This window comes from Notolabrus celidotus, chromosome 13 (assembly GCF_009762535.1).
Source record: "Notolabrus celidotus isolate fNotCel1 chromosome 13, fNotCel1.pri, whole genome shotgun sequence".
Classification (NCBI taxonomy): Eukaryota; Metazoa; Chordata; class Actinopteri; order Labriformes; family Labridae; genus Notolabrus; species Notolabrus celidotus.
Genome location: NC_048284.1, coordinates 1,094,136 through 1,113,044, shown reverse-complemented (window position 1 = coordinate 1,113,044; position 18,909 = coordinate 1,094,136). Strand labels below are relative to the sequence as shown.

Below are 18,909 nucleotides of genomic sequence, written 5' to 3'. Positions count from 1 at the left end.
TAAAGTATATATAGTGTAGTATTTGTATTATAATATTGGTTGTATATGAAGAGTAGTGTTGATAGTATATATGGTGTAGCATTTGTAGTGTGGTATTGGTTATATATGTGGTGTGGTATTATATTAATGGTATATATAGTGTAGTATTTATAATATTCATATAGTAAATATGCTATATATATTATATGTATAGTGTATGTTGTGCAGTATTTGTAGTATCTGCAGAATAGGATTAGTTGTATATATAGTGAATGATTGGCAGTGTATTAAGAGTAGTGTTAATAGTATATATAATGTGGCATTGATAGTATATAGTGTAATCTTGGTCATTTCTATAGTGTAATATCAGTTGTGTATAAACTGTATATAGTGTAGTATCAATACTATATATATTGTAGTATTTATAGTGTTGTATATAAAGAGTGTAGGATTGGCTGTATATAAAAAGTAGTATTAATAGTATAGTGTTGTATTTATAATATTTATAGTGTATATAGTGCAGTATTTTTAGTATCTGTAGATAAGTATTAGTTGTGTATATATATAGTGAATAATTGGCTGTATATTAAGAGTAGTGTTAATAGTATATATAATGTGGTATTGATAGTATATAGTGTAATCTTGGTGGTTTCTATAGTTTAGAATTGGTTGTGTATATAGTGTAGTATTTGTAGTATATATAGTATATTATTCTAAGTTTGTTTTGTGTTGTATTGATGGTTCATATAGTGCAGTACTGGATGTATAACGAGTAGTATATATACAGTGTAGTATTCATAGTATATGGTGTAGTGTTTGTAGTATATAAATTTCATTATCCTAAGTTTATATAGTGTAGTATTTATATTATTTGTAGTGTAGTATTGGTATTGTGTATTTATAGTGTAGTATTTATTGTGCTTTCAGCACCACAGACAGCTCAGAGCTCAGTGAGTCTCCATCGCCCTCCGCTGGTGAAAAAAAGGAACAACATGCTCACTGTGTCAGAGACCTTCACAGAGCTTTAAATCACTTCAGTGTCATGTTTATTGATCATAATTTAATTCATTATTCAGAATTATTAACTTTTCCTTTTTATACATGATTAGAAACACACTTCTTTTTAAGTTGTGTCCTTTCCTCACTCCTTGGCTCCTCTTAGTGAGGCTCTGTGAAGGACTCCTCCATCCTCGTCTCCTTGCGGTGCATTGTGAAACTAAAGGTCCTCAATCAGGTCAGTCGAGGAGAGAGGAGGTGAGGAGGTGAGGAGATAAGGAGGTGAGGTGGCATAAACTATCACTGTGAGAAGCCCCCTCTGAGTCAGAGAGAGCTATGCTAGGAGTTTCCACCTGCTGCCAGTCTTTGTGCTAAGCTATGCTAACCAGCTGTAGCCTGAACACAAACAGGTGAATCAGAAGTCTGAGCTGGATCCCAGTTGCACACCTTAATGAAGTCCACCTGTATGACTTTATTTTGGTCTAGAATCAGTTTTGAGGTGATTAGACGGTTGCAGCAGAAACAGGAAGTAAGTTCTTAGGAAACAGGAAGTGGAGAGTCTGAGGAGGAAGTGACACAAACACAGAGAAACAGGTTTAATATTGAAGACTTTTATTTTGTAAAGTGTTTGATGTGACCAGCCAATCACAGCGCAGTCTGAACACCTGTTCTATTAAACTAGGTACCACACCAGGCCGTGGAAGAACGTGACCATGACTCCAAGGGGGCGGAGCTTTAGACAGTCTTCAGTGGGTACACTGTTTCTACCTGAGACTAACCCTTTATGTGTCGCAGCACACCTGTACCTGTCCCACCACACTCAGTGAAGTTCAGACCCTTCGGAGCAGCAGGTCCTCTGAGCTCGGTTTTTAAACCTGGAGGACTTTCTGTCTCTGCTCGGTCTGAGGGCAGAACCTGATTCTGGAGCGTCGGAGCGTCCATGGAGCTCCTCCTCCTCAGGAACTCTCAGCATCGCAAAGCTGGAGGTCGCATCGACAGAGTCTCCCCAGAGTCCTTGTTCTGCCAGTCCTGGCCTTCAAGGGGTCTATGACTCTTCAAGCTAGTCCTAGCTGGTCACAGGGTTCTGGACTCGGCGGGATGGCACCTCCTGCTCTGCGGTGGTGGTCGGGATGTTGATGTTGGGGTCGTCGTCGACCTGATAACACTTCCCCAGGTTCTTAATGATGTTGAAGTTAGAGCGAGCCGTCTCTGCCAGACTGTTCTCCAGGATCCAACCGTCTGACTCCAAGTCTGGATCCCCGAGCCGGATCACGTTCTCCATGGCCGTCTGCAGGTACCGGACCCCTGTCAGAATCAGCAGCTGAGGGGGAAGACAAACAGGAAGAGGTCAGTGTGAGAGAGGACAGATAGCAAGGAGAGCCACTGAGATCTACTGTGGTCCAGGAAAACCACCAAATCTGGTCCTGAAGATCCCCCTGCATCGAACATCCATCAGGATCAGACAGTCTACATCCACTAAATCTCAGCAGAACCACAGGGTTCTACCTGAACTCCTGAGCTTACCACGAGGGTTTCTGGGTCAGTACCTCAAAGAGCCAGATGAGCAGCACGGTGAGGCCGATGGACTGCATGATCCCGGTGTAGTGGTCCATCAGGGCCTGCCTGCAGCCCCTCCTCCACAGGTTGAGCTGTTGGCTCTGCTGGTCGTAGTTGAAGTGGGCCGAGGTGTTGCTGACGTGCTGCTGGATGCACGGCCGCGGGGACAGGGTGCTGCAGCAGCTGAAGGGGACGCCGTCCATCAGGTACCGACCCTCCACGTTACTCCGCAGACGGCTGCAGGGAGGAGCAGGCAGCGCTGTTAGAGGGATACTTACTACAACCAGGGCTTCCACTTTCACTAAACTTTAAAGAGCTTTTATTTTAAAAACAAATGTTAAGTTAAAATGTTTAACGTCAACACTAAACAAAGTGGGCAAAGTTTCAGATCGTGAGGTAAACAAATGTTAATCACAGGATGAGAGTTCAGGCGGCTCTGAACAGCTTGTCAAAAAAGTGACACGAGATTTCAGTGAGATCAACACGTGATTTGCTCAAACTGTGACATCACCAGTTGGGGAATCTCCTTATAAGGGCATATTTGTTAGCCAGGCATCTCTAGACCATAGACAGTATAAGTAATGGACGTAGTATCTGTGACGTCACCCGTCTGTTCCTGAGCGCTGTTTTGAAGACAATCGTTGGCGGCAGCCATATTGGAAATGCTGGACTCAACCAGGCAGAGTGTGACGCAAAGGGGCGGAGTTTGAGCCTCCTAGCTAACAGCTATGTGTTCCCGCCTGTCAGTCAAGTCAGTCATGTCTTTATTTGGGCAACAACTCATAATCTTTCGCGTTAGAAATAAATTCCCCCCCGTACAGTGTGTGCTGATAGAGAGATTAGCGACGTAGGGCCAAGCCGGTTTTTGAACCAGGATGTAAACATGTTTATTAATGCTGCAAAGATCGTCTTTTTCCCATTCATGTCTATGTGGTTTCTGGTGTTTCTGCAGCCAGCCTCAAGTGGATTCTCAATGAATTGCAGTTTGTAACACTTTGGCATGGGCTTCATATTTTGAGACCGGAGGTTGCTGCTTGCTCTAGACCCATCAGCCAGCTCACATTCATTTCAGCTAGCAGGCGGGTCTTGAACGGCTGTCATTCCAACCAATTTTAGATACACCGGACCAATCAGAGTCCGTCATTTAGAAGTAGGGGGGGGGGGGGGGGTCTGTAAGATGACGACATGGGAAAGCCACCTCAGCCTGTTTGTAAACAACCAAGAAGGGAGATCAGTTAAACTATCTGAACAAATCCAGACCAATTCAAGAAGGTACAAACATAGACTGCAAAGATAATGGATGTAGTATCCGTGACTTCACCCATCTGTTTCTGAAGCACTGTTTTGAGGCCAATCGGCGGCGGCCATATTGCTGCTGTTGAACATTTGTGACGTAAAGAGGCGGGGTTTGAGCCTCCTTGCCAACAGCTACAGTGTTCCCGCCTGTCAATCAACTCAGCTGTGCCTCTCATTGGAAGACTCGTAATCTCAATATCTTTGAAATTACAGTGTTATGAAAAAATTCACCCCCCCGTACAGTGTGAGCCCATCGAGAAATGAGCTATCCAGACTCCACTCATCTTTTGAACCAGGCTGTAAACATGTTTATTTCTGCTGTAAAGATCGGCTTTTTTAAATTGGTGTGTGTGTGTGGAGCCAGCCTCAAGTGGATCCTCGATGAACTGCAGTTTTTAGCACTTCCACATTGGACTCATATTTTAAGACTGGAGGTTGCTGCTTGGGGACAACATAAAAAACTGGTGCCACACTAAAGAACTTTGAAAAGAATTTGAAAAAGAAAGAAAGTAACGACAGCAAAGAGGGTTCTAGAATGTTGAGGTTCTAGAATGGGGAGGGGAGGGGGTGTCTTAAAGAGACAGTAGCTTAAATTAGAGGTTTTTAAAAGACTCCGGCCTGAGATAAGTGAAGGCTGTTTGAGCTGTAAATCATGTAAAGCTTGTACAGGGCGTTCAGAGAGACGATATGAAGCCTTGAAATGGTCATAACACCGAGTCCTGGTTAATCTTTATTGGCTCAGGACTTACTCTGAGATGCTTCAGGGTTGTAAATAAACACAGCATGGTGTTTAAAAGTCAGGGTCTGTTTATAAGGAGCGTCATGAGATTATTATGGTATGTTTTGTCATGTTTTATTGTGATTTGTTGGCGTATAAATAATGTAACTGGTGAAAGTGATCTGATAGAGATGAAGGACGAGGCACCGGGTGTATAATTCTGTACTTTTTAAAGTCTTTCAGTGCAGATGGGTAAATCCTGTAGACAGGATATATTAAGTCTGTCCTGCCTGAGCCGAACTCTGTTGTTTAAGCCTTATTTATCTCCCGACCTTTGACCTCCAGCAGCTCCTCCCTGCAGTGGACCAGTGGCCTTGATTTGAGACTGCCATGTTTACCGTCTGTTGTTGGAAAGACGTGGGCGCTCTAGGAAACTGTAACACTTTGTTTACCTGATGCAGATTCAGACAGAGGAGCAGGCTGTTCTAGTTTCCGGTCTCATTCCTGGTTTTGATGTCAGAATCCACAAGAAACCACTCAAGAACTACCACAGAAGGACCTCAGAGTCCTGAAACTGACAGGGATCTACTGCAGACCCTAGACCCCTGCAGTCCAGTAAAACTACTTTTGATAACCAATCTACACCGTCTAATGAAGATCCACCAGAATCCATCAGGATCTGCCTTCAGTCTCAATCATTTTAGGGACACACTCCGCAACCCAGGATCCAGAACGACCCTCTACGATCTATGACAGTGTGTTGTTTGAACTGTTGAATGTGTGTGTGTTGTAGGTTAAGCTGTACTTACTCCACCACGAGGCTGCTGGTCATGTCTAGGTAGCGGGTGCTGATCCACTGGATCTGGAACCAGTCTCGGTATCCAGAGTTCCCGCAGCACTGAAACTGGATCTGCAACAGGTCTACGGTCTTCTTCAGGTAGCAGCGGCCCGGAGTGTCCGTGTCCTTGTAGTAGCGCATGGCGTTCCTCAGACCCAGCGACAGAGACTCCTCCAGCTGGCTGCGGATGCTGTAGCACATGAGCGCCCCCATCAGGACGCAGGAGGTGAAGAAGAAGGTGCAGATGACGTACGGCATCATCACCAGCTTCCAGCGCAGGAACTTGTTGGTGTCGGTGCAGTCCAGGCAGATCTTCCCGCCCAGGAAGTTGATGCAGCAGGCGGCCAGGCCTGTGGTGATGAGAGTGTTTGGCACGTAGTGGATCCCATTCTCTGACATCACTTCCTGCCATTTCTGAATCTCTACTTTGAGGAACAGGCCGAGGCTTAAGAGGATGGCCCCCGTCACGACGGAGACCCAGTTGAGCAGCCAGAGGACTTCGGCTAGCTTCTCCCGCTCGGCCTTCGTGAAGGTCAGCTTTCCCACCGCCATGCCCGTCCGGATCACATCAGCCGTGTCTCACGTCCAAAGTGCTAAAAACATGGCGCACACTGGAGGGCCTTCAGCTGCAGAGCCACGAGCCACCACCAGGGGCCTCATGAAAGACCTCTGGAACCAAAAACACTGCAACTCTTCTTCTCTGTACTTCCTACATGACGTTTACCATCAGCACTCCCTCTATGTGGTCCAACGCTCAGATAGTATCACCAATGAACTCCTTAAAGTGGACTCAGGCTGCTGGGTCCACAGTGATCCTCCAGACTCCACGTTTACGACTCCACGTCTCCATCAAATGTCAAAGACGACTCGTGCTTCATGTCCGATCATCCTGCTCCACTCATCTCAAAGTCGTGATTGGATAAACCTGTAACTGGTTCAGGTGTGTGAGGGCTCAGAGGTCAAAGGTCAGGGTTCAGGGTGGGCTTCTCTTCAGAGCAGAGCAGGAGAACGCAGGAGGGAGACGGCCGCTGGCTGCTCCCTGCAGAGCCGCGTAAGGAGCTTAGCGAGGTATTTCAGGTTCTCTTTCGCTGAACTCGGAGACATGAGGAGGACGAGAGTGCTGCAGGAAGAAGGTCAGAGTTTAATAAAAGTTCGGAGAGTCAGAAACGGATCTAGACGTGAAAGAAAGAGTCCTTTCACTGCTGCTCCAAGTCTGTTTCTGAACGGACGCTGAGTCTGAACGAGCGGAAACACAAACTGATCATCTGCAAACAGCTTGATACAGCGAGCCCAGAGGTCACAGGATCAAACGCCAAACTGGATCAAGTTCACAGAGTCGCTCAAGCTTCACTTAAATGTTTGAACAAACTCTGACTTCAGAGCAAATGAATGTTAGCATGAACTGAACGTGTCAGCTGCCATCTTAGATCCAAAACACCCCTCCCCCTCCCTCCCGTGATGCAGAAAATATCTGCAGTTTTACCTGGTTCTCTGGATTCGGGGCCAGGTGTCTGCAGGTCTGTCGTCCCCTCGGACCTGCGCTCATCTTCAGGAGCACGCTTCAGGAGCAGTCAAGCTAAATATTGAAGCGGAGAAAAAGAGTTTTCAGGCTCCTGTTAGCCTGCGGCGCTAATCTCCTTACAGCTAATCTGCCCCCGTAATAAGCCGAGAAATCTCCATCCCCCCGATTCACCAGCTGGACCATCGGACCAAGGACAGAACAGAGTGCCCACGTCCTGAACACCGTGTCCATCTAACTGACATCTACCTGATCATCAGCCTGACACCTACCTGATCTCCTACCTGAAGCCTAGAGACACTGCAGAGAACATTAAGGACACAGGAGAGCCGGGGGAGGGGGAGGGAGGGGTGAGCTGATCACTTCCTCATAGCAACTGACAGACAGGTGGGATATGGTCATGACAGGAGGCGGGGCTTATCAGCAGGTGGTCCTAAACAGCTAAAAAGAACCATGAAGATTTAAAGTTAGCGACTTACAGACGGATAGAGGAGAGAGAGTGAAAGACGGGAGCTCAGTGTGTCAGTCTAAGCCAGAAAACTAAGACCTGGTCTAAGCCTGGGCCAGCTCTAACTATAAGCTTTATCAAAAAGGAAAGTTTGAAGCCTACTCTTAAAAGTAGAGAGGGTGTCTGCCTCCCGGACTCTGACTGGTAGATGATTCCAAAGGAGAGGGGCCTGATAACTGAAGGCTCTACCTCCCATACTACTTTTAGAGTCTTTAGGTAAGTTAGACAGACATCTGCTGAGACCGTGTTGGAGAGAGGGATAGAGGGAGATGAAGAGAGAGAGAGATGATAGTGGGGAGACGGATAGTAGTAGTTGTAGCAGCTGGAGTCTGGAACGTCCACAGCAGCAGAGATCCAGAGGAACCTACGAGACAAGGGAGCTCAGGGACTCCAGAAAGGTCTATGAAAAGAGAGAAGAGAGGGAGACCAGAAGAAAGAAAAAGAGGAGAAGAAATGGTGAAGGAATGACAGAAGGAAAGGATGGATAAGAAAAGGAGACTTAAAGGATGAAGAAACATGAAAGGAAAGAAAGAAAGGCAGGAAAAATGAATGAAAGAAAAAAAGGAAGACAGAAGAAGAGAGAATTGAAGAAAGAAAGGAAGAAGGAAGGAATGAAAGGAAAATGAATAATGGGAAAAAAGAATAAAAGAGAGAAAGAAAGAATGAAAGATGAAAGAAAGTAAGAAAGAAAGAAAGAAAGAAAGAAAGGATGAATAACAGACCCCAAAAAGGAATCTACAGCAGAGATCCAGAGGAACCTACGAGACAAGGGAGCTCAGGGACTCCAGAAAGGTCTATGGTTAGTAACTTTAATGGGACAGGAAGAGTTAAAGTGAGAGACAGGCAGAGAGAGGAGAGAGAGGGAAAGACAGGATCCCAGTGTGTCAGTCTAAGCCTATAGCAGCATAACTAAGACCTGGTCCAAGCCTGATCCAGCTCTAACTATAAGCTTTATCAAAAAGGAAAGTTTGAAGCCTACTCTTAAAAGTAGAGAGGGTGTCTGCCTCCCGGACCCTGACTGGTAGATGATTCCAAAGGAGAGGGGCCTGATAACTGAAGGCTCTACCTCCCATACTACTTTTAGAGACTTCAGGTACGATGAGCAGGCCTGCATGTTGGGAGCGTAGTGTTCTAGAAGGTGTCTGAACATTAAGAGCTCTGTAGGTCAGAAGAAGGATTAGCTTATAGCAGAGAGTTGTGCTCCTGTAGTTTTACAACACATGACTACATGAGTCAAACATCTGCAGTCTATGGGGAGGAGGGTTAACCTGCTCTAAGATTAAAGAGAGGAACATCCAGCCGAGACCAGCAGAGGGCAGCAGAGACCTTTATCTGCTCCTCTTCATCAGACTGTGACGAGGCCTGTTACTGATCCTCACTCTGATAAACACAATAACAAAGTTCTACAGTCACCTTTTCTCTCTCTCTGATCTCACCGTTATCTCTGTTTATGTGGGCCTAACCTCTGAACTCTCCATTATCTCTGTTCGCTCTGTTTCTGTGAAAGTCGTCAGAATCAGGGTGAAACATGTAACAAGAGATCAGACGACAGGATCAGGACTTCAGAGAACCGTAAACAGGTTTTCAGATGAGGTGAATGAGACACTTGAGATCTTTAAAACTAAAGATTAATCCACAGAATCCTTGAAGTCCTGCTAAGGTGATCATTTACAAGATAATGAGTCGTTCGTGTACGCTCGCCCTTACTATGTGCGATGAACCAGGAATAAATATTCACTTTGAGCTCCAACACACGGTTTATTCTGACTGTAGGAGCTCTTATCTGAAATCCAAAACATCTCAGAAGAGTTTGATTAAAACCACGTGGATAAATAACACATTCACCAAGAAAAACAAACTTTATTTAGTGCATTTCAGTGGAGCTTATTACAAATCAACTTCAAGGGCCCTATTCCATCTACATGCTCCCCTTAGGTCAGATAATAAGAAACAACAAAATAAAATACCACAGCTATGCAGATGACACACACATTTACATCACCATATCACCAGGGGATTATAGTCCCATACAAACACTGAGTAAATGCATTGAACAAATCAATGACTGGACGAGAGACAGAACTTTCTTCAGTTAAACAAAGAAGAAACTGAAATGATTGTTTTTGGAGGAAGAAAGGTTAAAGGTTACTGCTCAGCTCCAACCTGCACAGATGAAATGTTCAAACCAAGCCAGAAACCTTGGTGTAGTCTTAGACTCAGACCTTCATTTCAGCGGCCACATTAAGACCATTACAAAGTCCGCCTACTATCACCTTCAGAATATATCAAGGGTTAAAGGACTCATGTCTCAGCAGGATGCAGAAAAACTCCTCCATGCATTTATCTTTAGCAGACTAGACTACTGTAACGGGGTCTTTACAGGACTCCCTAAAAAGTCCATCAGACGGCTGCAGCTCATACAGGATGCTGCTGCTCGAGTCCTAACAAGGACCAACAAAGTAGACCACATCAGTCCAGTTCTTAGATCTCTACACTGGCTTCCTGTCTGTCAGAGAATAGACTTTAAAATCCTGCTGATGGTTTATAAAGACCTGAATGGTTTAGGCTGATCTGCTGCTACTGTATGAACCACCTGGACCTCTGAGGTCATCAGGTACTGGTCTGCTTTCAGTCCCTAGAGTCAGAAGGAAACATGGTGAAGCAGCGTTTAGTCATTATGCTCCACATATCTGGAACACACTCCCTGAAAGCTGCAGGTCTGCTCCAACTCTCACCTCTTTTAAATCAAAGATTAAGACCTTTTTATTTAACACTGCCTTCCTATCTTAGATTATTTTAACTCTCTTTGAATGCATTTTAAATTTACTTTTAATATATTTCTAATTATACTTTTCTGTTTTATTATATTTGTCATTTTAATTATGTTCTTTTATGCCTGTCTGAATGTTTCCAATGCTTTTAATGTTTTAATGTAAAGCACATTGAGTGGCCCTCGTGTATGAAATGTGCTGTACAAATAAAGCTGCCTTGCCTCTTCATATCAGATGTTATCTAATTTAATTCAATTTAATTTGATTCAATTAATTTGAATTAATTTAAATAAAAAGTTTTAATATTTGTAACTTTTTTGCTTTAAACAAACGATTACTACAAAATAAAAGCACTTTGACTCTCCATCATGTCTACATGTTCTTTCCTTCTCATGTTTTATTTTGTAAACACTTCCCCCAGAACACAAACAGTCAACAAAGACCACCTTATATCCTGTCATTGTGTCACTAATGACGTGAGACCCCCCCCCCCTCCTCCTCCAGGGGGGCGGTACCAGTCTCTCCCAGCTCCTGTCAATCACGACATGACGTCATGTGTCCAGAGCGTTTCCGGTGCAGGAAGGCGGGGCCTCCGTGTTCCCGAGGGAGCGTCGGACAGGTGAGTCGAGTTAACTCGGAGCAGCAGAGACTGACTTCCGGAACTGGGATATTCTCCTTCAAAATAAAAGCACGAAGTAGATGAGCGTTTAACAGGTGGACTTTAAATTATTTTATTTTAGAGATCAGTGTGCTTATTCTTTCATTCCTTCATAATAAAAGTTTGATTAATAATTACATATATACAAATATATTACATCACTAAGAACTTATGGGTTAATTTCCACTATCTTAGGTCCTCCTTTAGATATTTAATAAAAAATCGATTGTATTTTATTTATTTAAAAAAAATATTGGGATGATTTAATCAGAGTATATCCATCATAATTGTAACATTTTCACTAGCTGTATTTTCTTTGGTTAAGATTTGATCTGCTCATATTATTTTAAAATGATCTGAATTTGTGAGGTTAGTTTTATGAATGAAATTATTTTTAACATTCATGATTTAATAGATTTATTATAATTAGTGTATAAATAAATCCTTAATCTCTTAATATTAAGTATTAAGAATGTGATAAAAAAAACTGAGATAATATGTTGCTGAGATGTTGCTGTAGTTTGTTGTGTTTTAATGTATCTGTAGTTTGTTGTGTTTTTGTGGTATCTGTGTGTTTTAATGTATCTGTAGTTTGTTTTGTTTTGATGTTGCTGTATTTTGTTGTGTCTGTTGTTTTGTTTTAATGTATCTGTAGTTTGTTGTGTTTCTGTTGTTGTGTTGTGATGTTGTTGTAGTTTGTTGTGTTGTGATGTTGTTGTAGTTTGTTGTGTTGTGATGTTGTTGTAGTTTGTTGTGTTTTGATGTTGCTGTAGTTTGTTGTGTTTTGATGTTGCTGTAGTTTGTTGTGTGTCTGTTGTTGTGTTTTGATGTTGCTGTATTTTGTTGTGTCTGTTGTTTTGTTTTAATGTATCTGTAGTTTGTTGTGTGTCTGTTGTTGTGTTTTGATGTTGTTGTAGTTTGTTGTGTTTTGATGTTGCTGTAGTTTGTTGTGTTTTGATGTTGTTGTAGTTTGTTGTGTTTTGATGTTGTTGTAGTTTGTTGTGTTGTGATGTTGCTGTAGTTTGTTGTGTTTTGATGTTGCTGTAGTTTGTTGTGTTGTGATGTTGCTGTAGTTTGTTGTGTTTTAATGTTGCTGTAGTTTGTTGTGTTGTGATGTTGCTGTAGTTTGTTGTTTTTTTGTTGTTGTGTTTTAATGTATCTGTAGTTTGTTGTGTGTCTGTTGTTTTTTTGTGATGTTGCTGTAGTTTGTTGTGTTTTGATGTTGCTGTAGTTTGTTGTGTTTTAATGTTGCTGTAGTTTGTTGTGTTTTAATGTTGCTGTAGTTTGTTTTGTTGTGATGTTGCTGTGTTGTGTTTTGATGCATCTGTATGTCTGGGTGTGTTTGTCTGTTTTACATGGTTTGGTGTTTTATTGTGAAATGCTCAGACACCGGATGTGCGCTCGTGCCTCTGGAGCTTGTCCTGGATGATCTGATCCGGATTCAGCCATATTCACACCGAGCAGCCACACCGGCAGAGTCCTCCAACCCTACAGAAACCGTCTGAACCCGTCCGTCGCGAGCGTTCACGGTCCGAACCGGTCTTAGTATCAGACCCAGAGTCCGTCCCGGTTCTCCCGGACATGTTACCGAGCTGAGGGTCCGGTCTGAGGACATGGATCCGCCGCGGACCGCCTGAGAGAGGCGACGGTCTGACCGACATCCCGAACCTGAGAGCAGAGTCCAGATTGACCGGGATCCCGGACTCGTCTGATCCCGCAGGCTGATCGGATCCTGACGGACTCACGGAACCCGGCAGAGACTCACCTACACACCGAGAACCGGACCACACCGAGACCTGGACCACACCGAGAACCGGAGCGCTCAAAATGTCGGGAATGTTCTCCTGGAGCTAACGAGCTAGGCGCAGCTAGTCGGCTGCGCTCGGCAGGACTCGGCTGGGCTCGGCAGGACTCGGCAAGGCTCGGATCCTGGGCGGCAGGGAGCCTCTGGACTGCTCAGCGGGGCTCGTGTGGAAGTGTTGCCGGGTAGGAGAGACTGGTCCCGGGCAGGATGTCTGCTCAGGCCCGGTTGAAGCGGCTGGAGGAGCTGCTGCTGAAGCAGAAGGAGGCGGGCTGCCTGAGCGTGGAGGCGCTGCTCGACCTGCTGCTCTGCTTCTGCGCAGAGCTGTCCCAGACCCCTCTCCGCAGGGACAAGCACGTCCATGACTTCCTGGAGTGGGGTAAGAGCCTGAACCAGGTCCCGGCCCTGTCCCAGGACATGGCCATAGTGTCAAAAACCCAAATAATGCACTGTAGATGGTTCCTGGAATCTTCAAGGACCACTTTGGGCCCAGGTGGTCCACATAGGGGGGCTGCAGAGAGTTTAAAGGATTTTTATAAAGTGCATGGGAGTCCATGGCAGGTTCAGGGATCCTAGAGAGGTTTCTGGAGCCCTAGAGACGCTGATGGTCCTTGAGAATCCTTGAAATAGGTCAAAGAAGAGTGTCAGGGTTCCTCCAGACCTCCAGTGAGACTCAGGTTTGGATCACCCTGGAGGCACCAAGGAGGTTCAGGAAGGGTTGTGGGTCACTGGGAGGCCTTAGCAGAGGTTCCAGGGTAGCTTGATAAGATTGTGGGTTTGATCCTGGTACCTGTCAGGTAGACTCAGGTGGGGTTTTTTGGATTTTCTTGAAGGTTTTTGAGTTCAAGGGTTTGGATTATCTTTGTTGTTTTCCAGGATATTCAAGGGACCTCAATGAGGTCCTTAAATCCAGATTCAAGGACTATCTGGTCTTAAAAAGAACCACATTTAAAGCACAGTGCTGCTCAGACTGAGTGGGCGGGGCTCATTGTTCTGATTGACACCTGTGTGGGGACCAATCAGAGCAGAGTTCGGATCGTTACCAAACAGACGATGTTGAGTTTAATATCACATCAAAGTTGGCATTTAGCACTAGCATAGCAGACGTTAGCTGCTCCTATTGGAATGAATGTCCAGTAAATGCTAACGTTAGCTCTGTCGTGTTGACATCCTGACCCCCCTCCAGGAGTTCTCCAAAGTCTTCCAGGACACATTGAGGCGTTTCCAGGCCCTGAAGGAGTCAGGAGCTTCTCAGGTCTCAGGTTGTCTCTGTGCAGTTATATCAGGACACACTGCAGCTCCACATTCTGACTCTCTTTGGCCCACTTTGTCCCGGTTCAGACTGGCCTGTTTTAACCTCACTGTCCTGGTTTAAGCTGGCCTAGTCTGGTCTGGTTCTGGACTGATGATGCAGATGTCTGTCAGTAAGAGAGAAACATCAATACATGGAATATTACTGGCTGATTTTCAGACTTCTGTCAACAAAACAAACATTTGACGACACCGATCCTCAATGGTGACATGATGACTTTAAGCCCCGCCCCTTTTTAATCCACATGGTCACCTGTGAAACACCTGGTGTCCGCTCACAGAGCTGGTCAAACAAACTCACACTGACAGTCAGAGAGCACCCCTCTGACACCAGGCTCCACCCCCTCTGATGACATCACACGTGTAAACGCTGTGTGTGCAGGTGATAATGGCGATCTAGGGCGCAGAGGAGTGATGCATGCTGGGAGAGAGACGTTCAGACAGTTAGAGAAGAAGTATTCTGAGGAGGTGAGCCTTCATTGATGATGATGGCTCTGCTCAGCTCATTGATCTGTGTGTGTGTGTGTGTGTGAGAGAGTGTGTGTGTGTGTGACCCAGTTAAAAACGATGAATAAAAGATGAGCCGCAGTCTGCAGGGTCCTAAAGCCCCCTCCCCCCGTTACTTTGATAAAGTCGTGTTATGATACGACGATGATGATGATGTGATGAAGTACGTCTGTGTCTCCTCAGCGTAACAGCTGGATCGTCATTATTTGATGCCGATGTTCTGAAAGCTGAAGGTTCAGACCTTTGAGACATCCTCTGTGTGTGTGAGTGTGTGTGTGTGTGTGTGAGAGATACACCTCTGATGTTTCTGTCACACACTCACACACAGATAAACTGGGTGCATGTGTAATCTACTAGGTTGATGTCAGCCCTGTTTCTAAAGCAGATTGTCGGCGGCAGCCATATTGGAAATGCTGAACTCGATGTAACTTCTGTGGAGCTAGTGTGAGGTAAAGAGGCGGGGCTTAAGCCTCCTCACTAACAGCTGCAAGGTGCCTGCCTGTCAATCAAGTCAGTCACGCCCTTATTTGGGCAAAACTTTTAAGTTTAATATCTTTGAAAAAAAATTCAACCCCCTGTTCAGTGAGTGCTGATCAAGTGGCAACCTCAGGTCTCAAAATATGAAGCCCATGTAGAACAGGGATGGGCAATGATTATCGAATATTCTAATATTTGTTCACTTCGTACAAATTGAAGAGTTACTTTGAATATTTTCTTATTTTAAAGGACCATTTTTCATCGTTTTAACCGGAGCTTGGTTGTAATACGGTGTTCCCGCCACACAGTGGCTACAGAGCGTCTTAAAGCTGTTTGCTAACCTCATTGAGTAACAGAAGAAGAAGAATGCTAACTGCATTAAATAGCAAAAGAAGAAGAAAACATTAGTGACAGTCGCTGTGACAGACTGAGCATGGCTGCAAAATGTAAACTCACACGCCATGCCTCGTCACAGAATCACCGACATAAAGACAGAGACAGACGCTGTCAGTGAACGCTACTAGCAGCACCTCGTCCTGCTGCTGGTTAGGATAAGATACTCCTTTATTCGTCCCACAACGGGGATATTCACAGCAGCAAACAAGAAGGTGTACAGAACAAGAATTTAACAAGAATATATAAAGGAAAGAAATGTTCATCAGAGACGACAGCTTGGCCATAATCCTCCTGTCAGCCACCACCTCCACAGGGTCCAGGACTGAGCTGGCCTTCTTCCCCAGTTAGTTCAGTCTGGCTCTCCTGTATCCTGTCCGCCCACAGCAGGTGAAATCCTTCCAATGTGGCGTTCGTGTCCGGTGTTAGCTCTGTTAGCATGATGCTACTCTGGTGCTCGGTTAGCTGGTCCACCTTATCGTAGATAGATCTTACATTCCCCATAACGGTGGGTGGAAGGACAGGTCCATGTCGTCTTTTTTTAGCTTGCACCTCAGTACCAGCACGTCGTCCTCGGCCTAGCATTGTTTAGCATCAACATGCTACGGGCTGCTAACAGCTGATCTAGTATGTAAACAATGCAACCATGGATACACGCAGGATCTCTGGACACACACAGGAACAAAAATAGCAGAAACACCCCTGCAAACGGAGTCAGTTTGGTGTCCATGGCCAACAAAGAGAGAGCTGCTGCAACAAGCAGCCACTCGAGCGGCGCTAAGCAACGCGACTGCTACACAAACGGGACGTTAATGGGACAGGTGTGTGTGTGTGTGTTGGAATAATCGTTGAATAGAAGCTAATGATTATCTAATAGTATTTTGGCTTGAAATGCCCGTCCCTAATGCAGAAGTGTTAAAAACTGCAGTTCATCGAGTGTCCACTAGAGGCTGGCTGCAGAAACACAGGAAACCACATACACACCCATTCAAAGAAGACGATCTTTACAGCAGAAATAAACATGTTTACAGCCTGGTTCAAAAAACAGTTTAAGTCTGAATAGATCATTCTCTAACCGCACACACTGTACGGAGGTGAATTATTATAACTCGCTGTTTTTGAAGATATTAAACTTGCGAGTTTTGCCCAAATAAGGGCGTGGCTGACTTGATTGACAGGCGGGAACACTGTAGAGGCTAAAGGCCCCCCTCTTTTCCTCACACTACCTCCACAGAAGTTAGGTTGAGTTCAGCATTTCCAATATGGCAGCCGCCGACGATCGGCTTCAAAATAGAGCTTCAGAATGTCACGGATACAACGTCCGTTTATTATACAGGATGTGGTTTCCTGTGCGTCTGCAGCCAGCCTCTACTGGACACTTGAGGAACTGCAGTTTAAATTTTTTTTGCATTGGTTTCGTATTTTAAGACCGGAGGTTGCTGCTTTGCCTGGTTTCATATAGTTAATCATCATCCTACTAGCAGGCTAGCCCGTTAGCTTCAATGCTAACCTGTCGTGTCTGCTTTGTAGCGTCTTGTGCGCACACGCTTAAGAAGTCAGAGCGGCTCGGTTCAGCAACACAGGGTTGGAAGGTGTCATCGAGGGTAGTGGACACGTGGATGCTGTTTGTTGTGACTTAGCTGAAGCGTAGCCACCTGTCAACGGTCAGAGCTAGCTTGATGACGACTACTATCCAGGTGTAAACAAACCCAGGTGACAGGCAGCGCGGCGTGGGTTTCTGTATTTCTATTTGGAAGATAGAGATTAAGTTGTGCCTGAATAACTCAACGAGAGAAGTGTGTAACCAGCACAGGTATGAGGACGTTACTCTGCAGGGAGGATCAAAGGCTGGTGGTGCTAGCTCTGCTAACGTTAGCCACTCTAAGCTAACCTGAGGATGTAAATTGTGCTGAATTTGGACTTTCCCCGAGTTCTTTCTGACCTTTAAACCAGTCAGCGGGTTGGAATTTAGATTTCAATTTGCTCTAATTGATGCACGGTGCCCTCATTAAGCTGTATTATAACATACCGTTATTATAACAGTGTAATAACAATAACAACATGTCTGTGTCCTCCAGTGAAACCGTTCACCAGCACGGTGAAGGACCTGCGGCTCCACAGAGATGACTTCGAGATGCTTAAAGTGATTGGACGAGGAGCTTTCGGAGAGGTAAGACTGCCAGTTCCTTTCTTCATCTCCTCTCTCTCTCTGTCCATCTCTTCCTCCTCCTCCTCCTCCTCCTCTTCTTCCTCCTCCTCCTCCTCTTCCTCCTCCTCCTCCTCCTCCTCCTCCTCCTCTTCCTCCTCCTCCTCTTCCTCTCCCTCCTGTCTGTGTTGTGACGGGTGAGTCACATTTAAAGCATCTCTCCCCTGATTGTGATAAAGCACTGACTGGCCTGTCCCGTCAATCATCCACAAGCCCCGCCTCCTGTCGGACCTTTTTCTTAGTTCAGGTGTTTTATTAATAAATGTTAACTCATGCTGTAATGACATCATCATCACTGAGGCCTTGTGGGTAATGAAGTCCATCACGCATACGCTCTGTGACTTTTCTCTCCAGCAGCAGTTTGATCAGACTCTCTCTGAGCTCTGGTGTCTGTTTGAGTGTGTGTGTAAATGTGTGTGTGTGCATCTCTGTGTGTACATTGTCCACATACCACAGGAAAGGTGTGTTGCAGCCACACCTGCCTGTTGCCTGAGGATATAAACACACTCATGCAGGTTGATGTTTAGGTGTTTGTGAGGACAGTCGTCTCTCCGGTCCTCGCAAACCCATGGATACGCATTAAACACACACAAACACACTCGGAGACAGCCAATCAGATCAGCTGTCAGAGAGAGAGAGAGAGAGTGTGTGTGTGTGTGTGTGTGTGTGTGTGTGTGTGTGTGTGTGTGTGTGTGTGTGTGTGTGTGTGTGTGTGTGTGTGTGTGTGTGTGATTGCAGGTGTGTCTCTGCACCACAACAGTCTGACAGGTTATTGGAAGCTACTCAGGTTAACTTCTGTCAGACATTAAATCTCTGCTCTGCACACGCTCAGTGAACCTTACCTGAGGCAGAGTTCGACAGAGTCGGAGCCCCGCCTCCTCTTCAGGTTAATGTCTCTCGCCCCTCGCTCTCTCTCTCTCTCTCTCTCTCTCTCTCTGGTTTATACTTCTGCTTTGACTCGACGCCATCATGAGCTCTACACACTTGTAGCGCCAAATCCCAACAAACGTTCTCCTCAGACTCTTTCCAAACAGAGCCGGTCTAGACCGTACTCTATGTTCTATTATTAACAAAGACCCAACATCAAGACCGGATCAGATCCAGTCCCATCTTCCAGACAGGACTCAGTCTGATCTCATCTTAATCCACCATGAGCAGAGCACTTTGCAGCATTTAGCAAGTTACAGTGGCAAGGACAAACTTCCTTTAACAGGCAGAAACCTCCAGCAGGACCAGACTCATGTTAGACACACATCTGCTGAGACCGTGTTGGAGAGAGGGATAGAGGGAGGTGAAGAGAGAGAGAGAGATGATAGTGGGGAGACGGATAGTAGTAGTTGTAGCAGCTGGAGTCTGGCACGTCCACAGCAGCAG

The 18,909-nt window shown here is 45.3% G+C and overlaps 2 protein-coding genes across 3 annotated transcripts; one reads left to right on the top strand and one right to left on the bottom strand.

Annotated features, from left to right (window-relative positions):
- Nucleotides 1-1,570: 1,570 nt before the first annotated feature.
- Nucleotides 1,571-7,399, bottom strand: LOC117823659 (photoreceptor outer segment membrane glycoprotein 2-like). 2 transcript variants are annotated; one of them, XM_034698887.1, is made up of 5 exons: nucleotides 7,176-7,399; nucleotides 6,868-6,960; nucleotides 5,356-6,504; nucleotides 2,523-2,769; nucleotides 1,571-2,296 (listed from the first exon to the last, which is right to left on the bottom strand). In XM_034698887.1, exons 3-5 carry the CDS (start codon nucleotides 5,934-5,936, stop codon nucleotides 2,042-2,044), a joined length of 1,083 nt encoding a protein of 360 aa, XP_034554778.1. In that variant the 5' UTR covers nucleotides 5,937-6,504; nucleotides 6,868-6,960; nucleotides 7,176-7,399; the 3' UTR covers nucleotides 1,571-2,041. The 2 variants fall into 2 exon arrangements, with proteins under 2 accessions (XP_034554778.1, XP_034554777.1); XM_034698886.1 differs by having other exon boundaries at nucleotides 6,868-7,399.
- A 4,820-nt stretch (nucleotides 7,400-12,219) lies between these two features.
- Nucleotides 12,220-17,727, top strand: LOC117824215 (serine/threonine-protein kinase MRCK beta-like). Its single transcript, XM_034699648.1, has 2 exons — nucleotides 12,220-13,020; nucleotides 17,408-17,727. The coding sequence occupies exons 1-2, from the start codon at nucleotides 12,852-12,854 to the stop codon at nucleotides 17,674-17,676; spliced, it is 438 nt and encodes a 145-aa protein (XP_034555539.1). The 5' UTR covers nucleotides 12,220-12,851; the 3' UTR covers nucleotides 17,677-17,727.
- The last annotated feature ends 1,182 nt before the right edge of the window (nucleotides 17,728-18,909 follow it).

Bases quoted from the DNA above. Each gene is read 5' to 3' on its own strand.
- LOC117823659 (XM_034698886.1), bottom strand. From the start codon at position 5,936: ATGGCGGTGGGAAAGCTGACCTTCACGAAGGCCGAGCGGGAGAAGCTA. The intron at 2,770-5,355 runs GTAAGTACAGCT...TCCTCCCTGCAG, and splicing joins ACCAGCAGCCTCGTGGTGGA to CCGTCTGCGGAGTAACGTGG. The intron at 2,297-2,522 runs GTACTGACCCAG...CTTCCCCCTCAG, and splicing joins TGCTCATCTGGCTCTTTGAG to CTGCTGATTCTGACAGGGGT.
- LOC117824215 (XM_034699648.1), top strand. From the start codon at position 12,852: ATGTCTGCTCAGGCCCGGTTGAAGCGGCTGGAGGAGCTGCTGCTGAAG. The intron at 13,021-17,407 runs GTAAGAGCCTGA...TGTGTCCTCCAG, and splicing joins CCATGACTTCCTGGAGTGGG to TGAAACCGTTCACCAGCACG.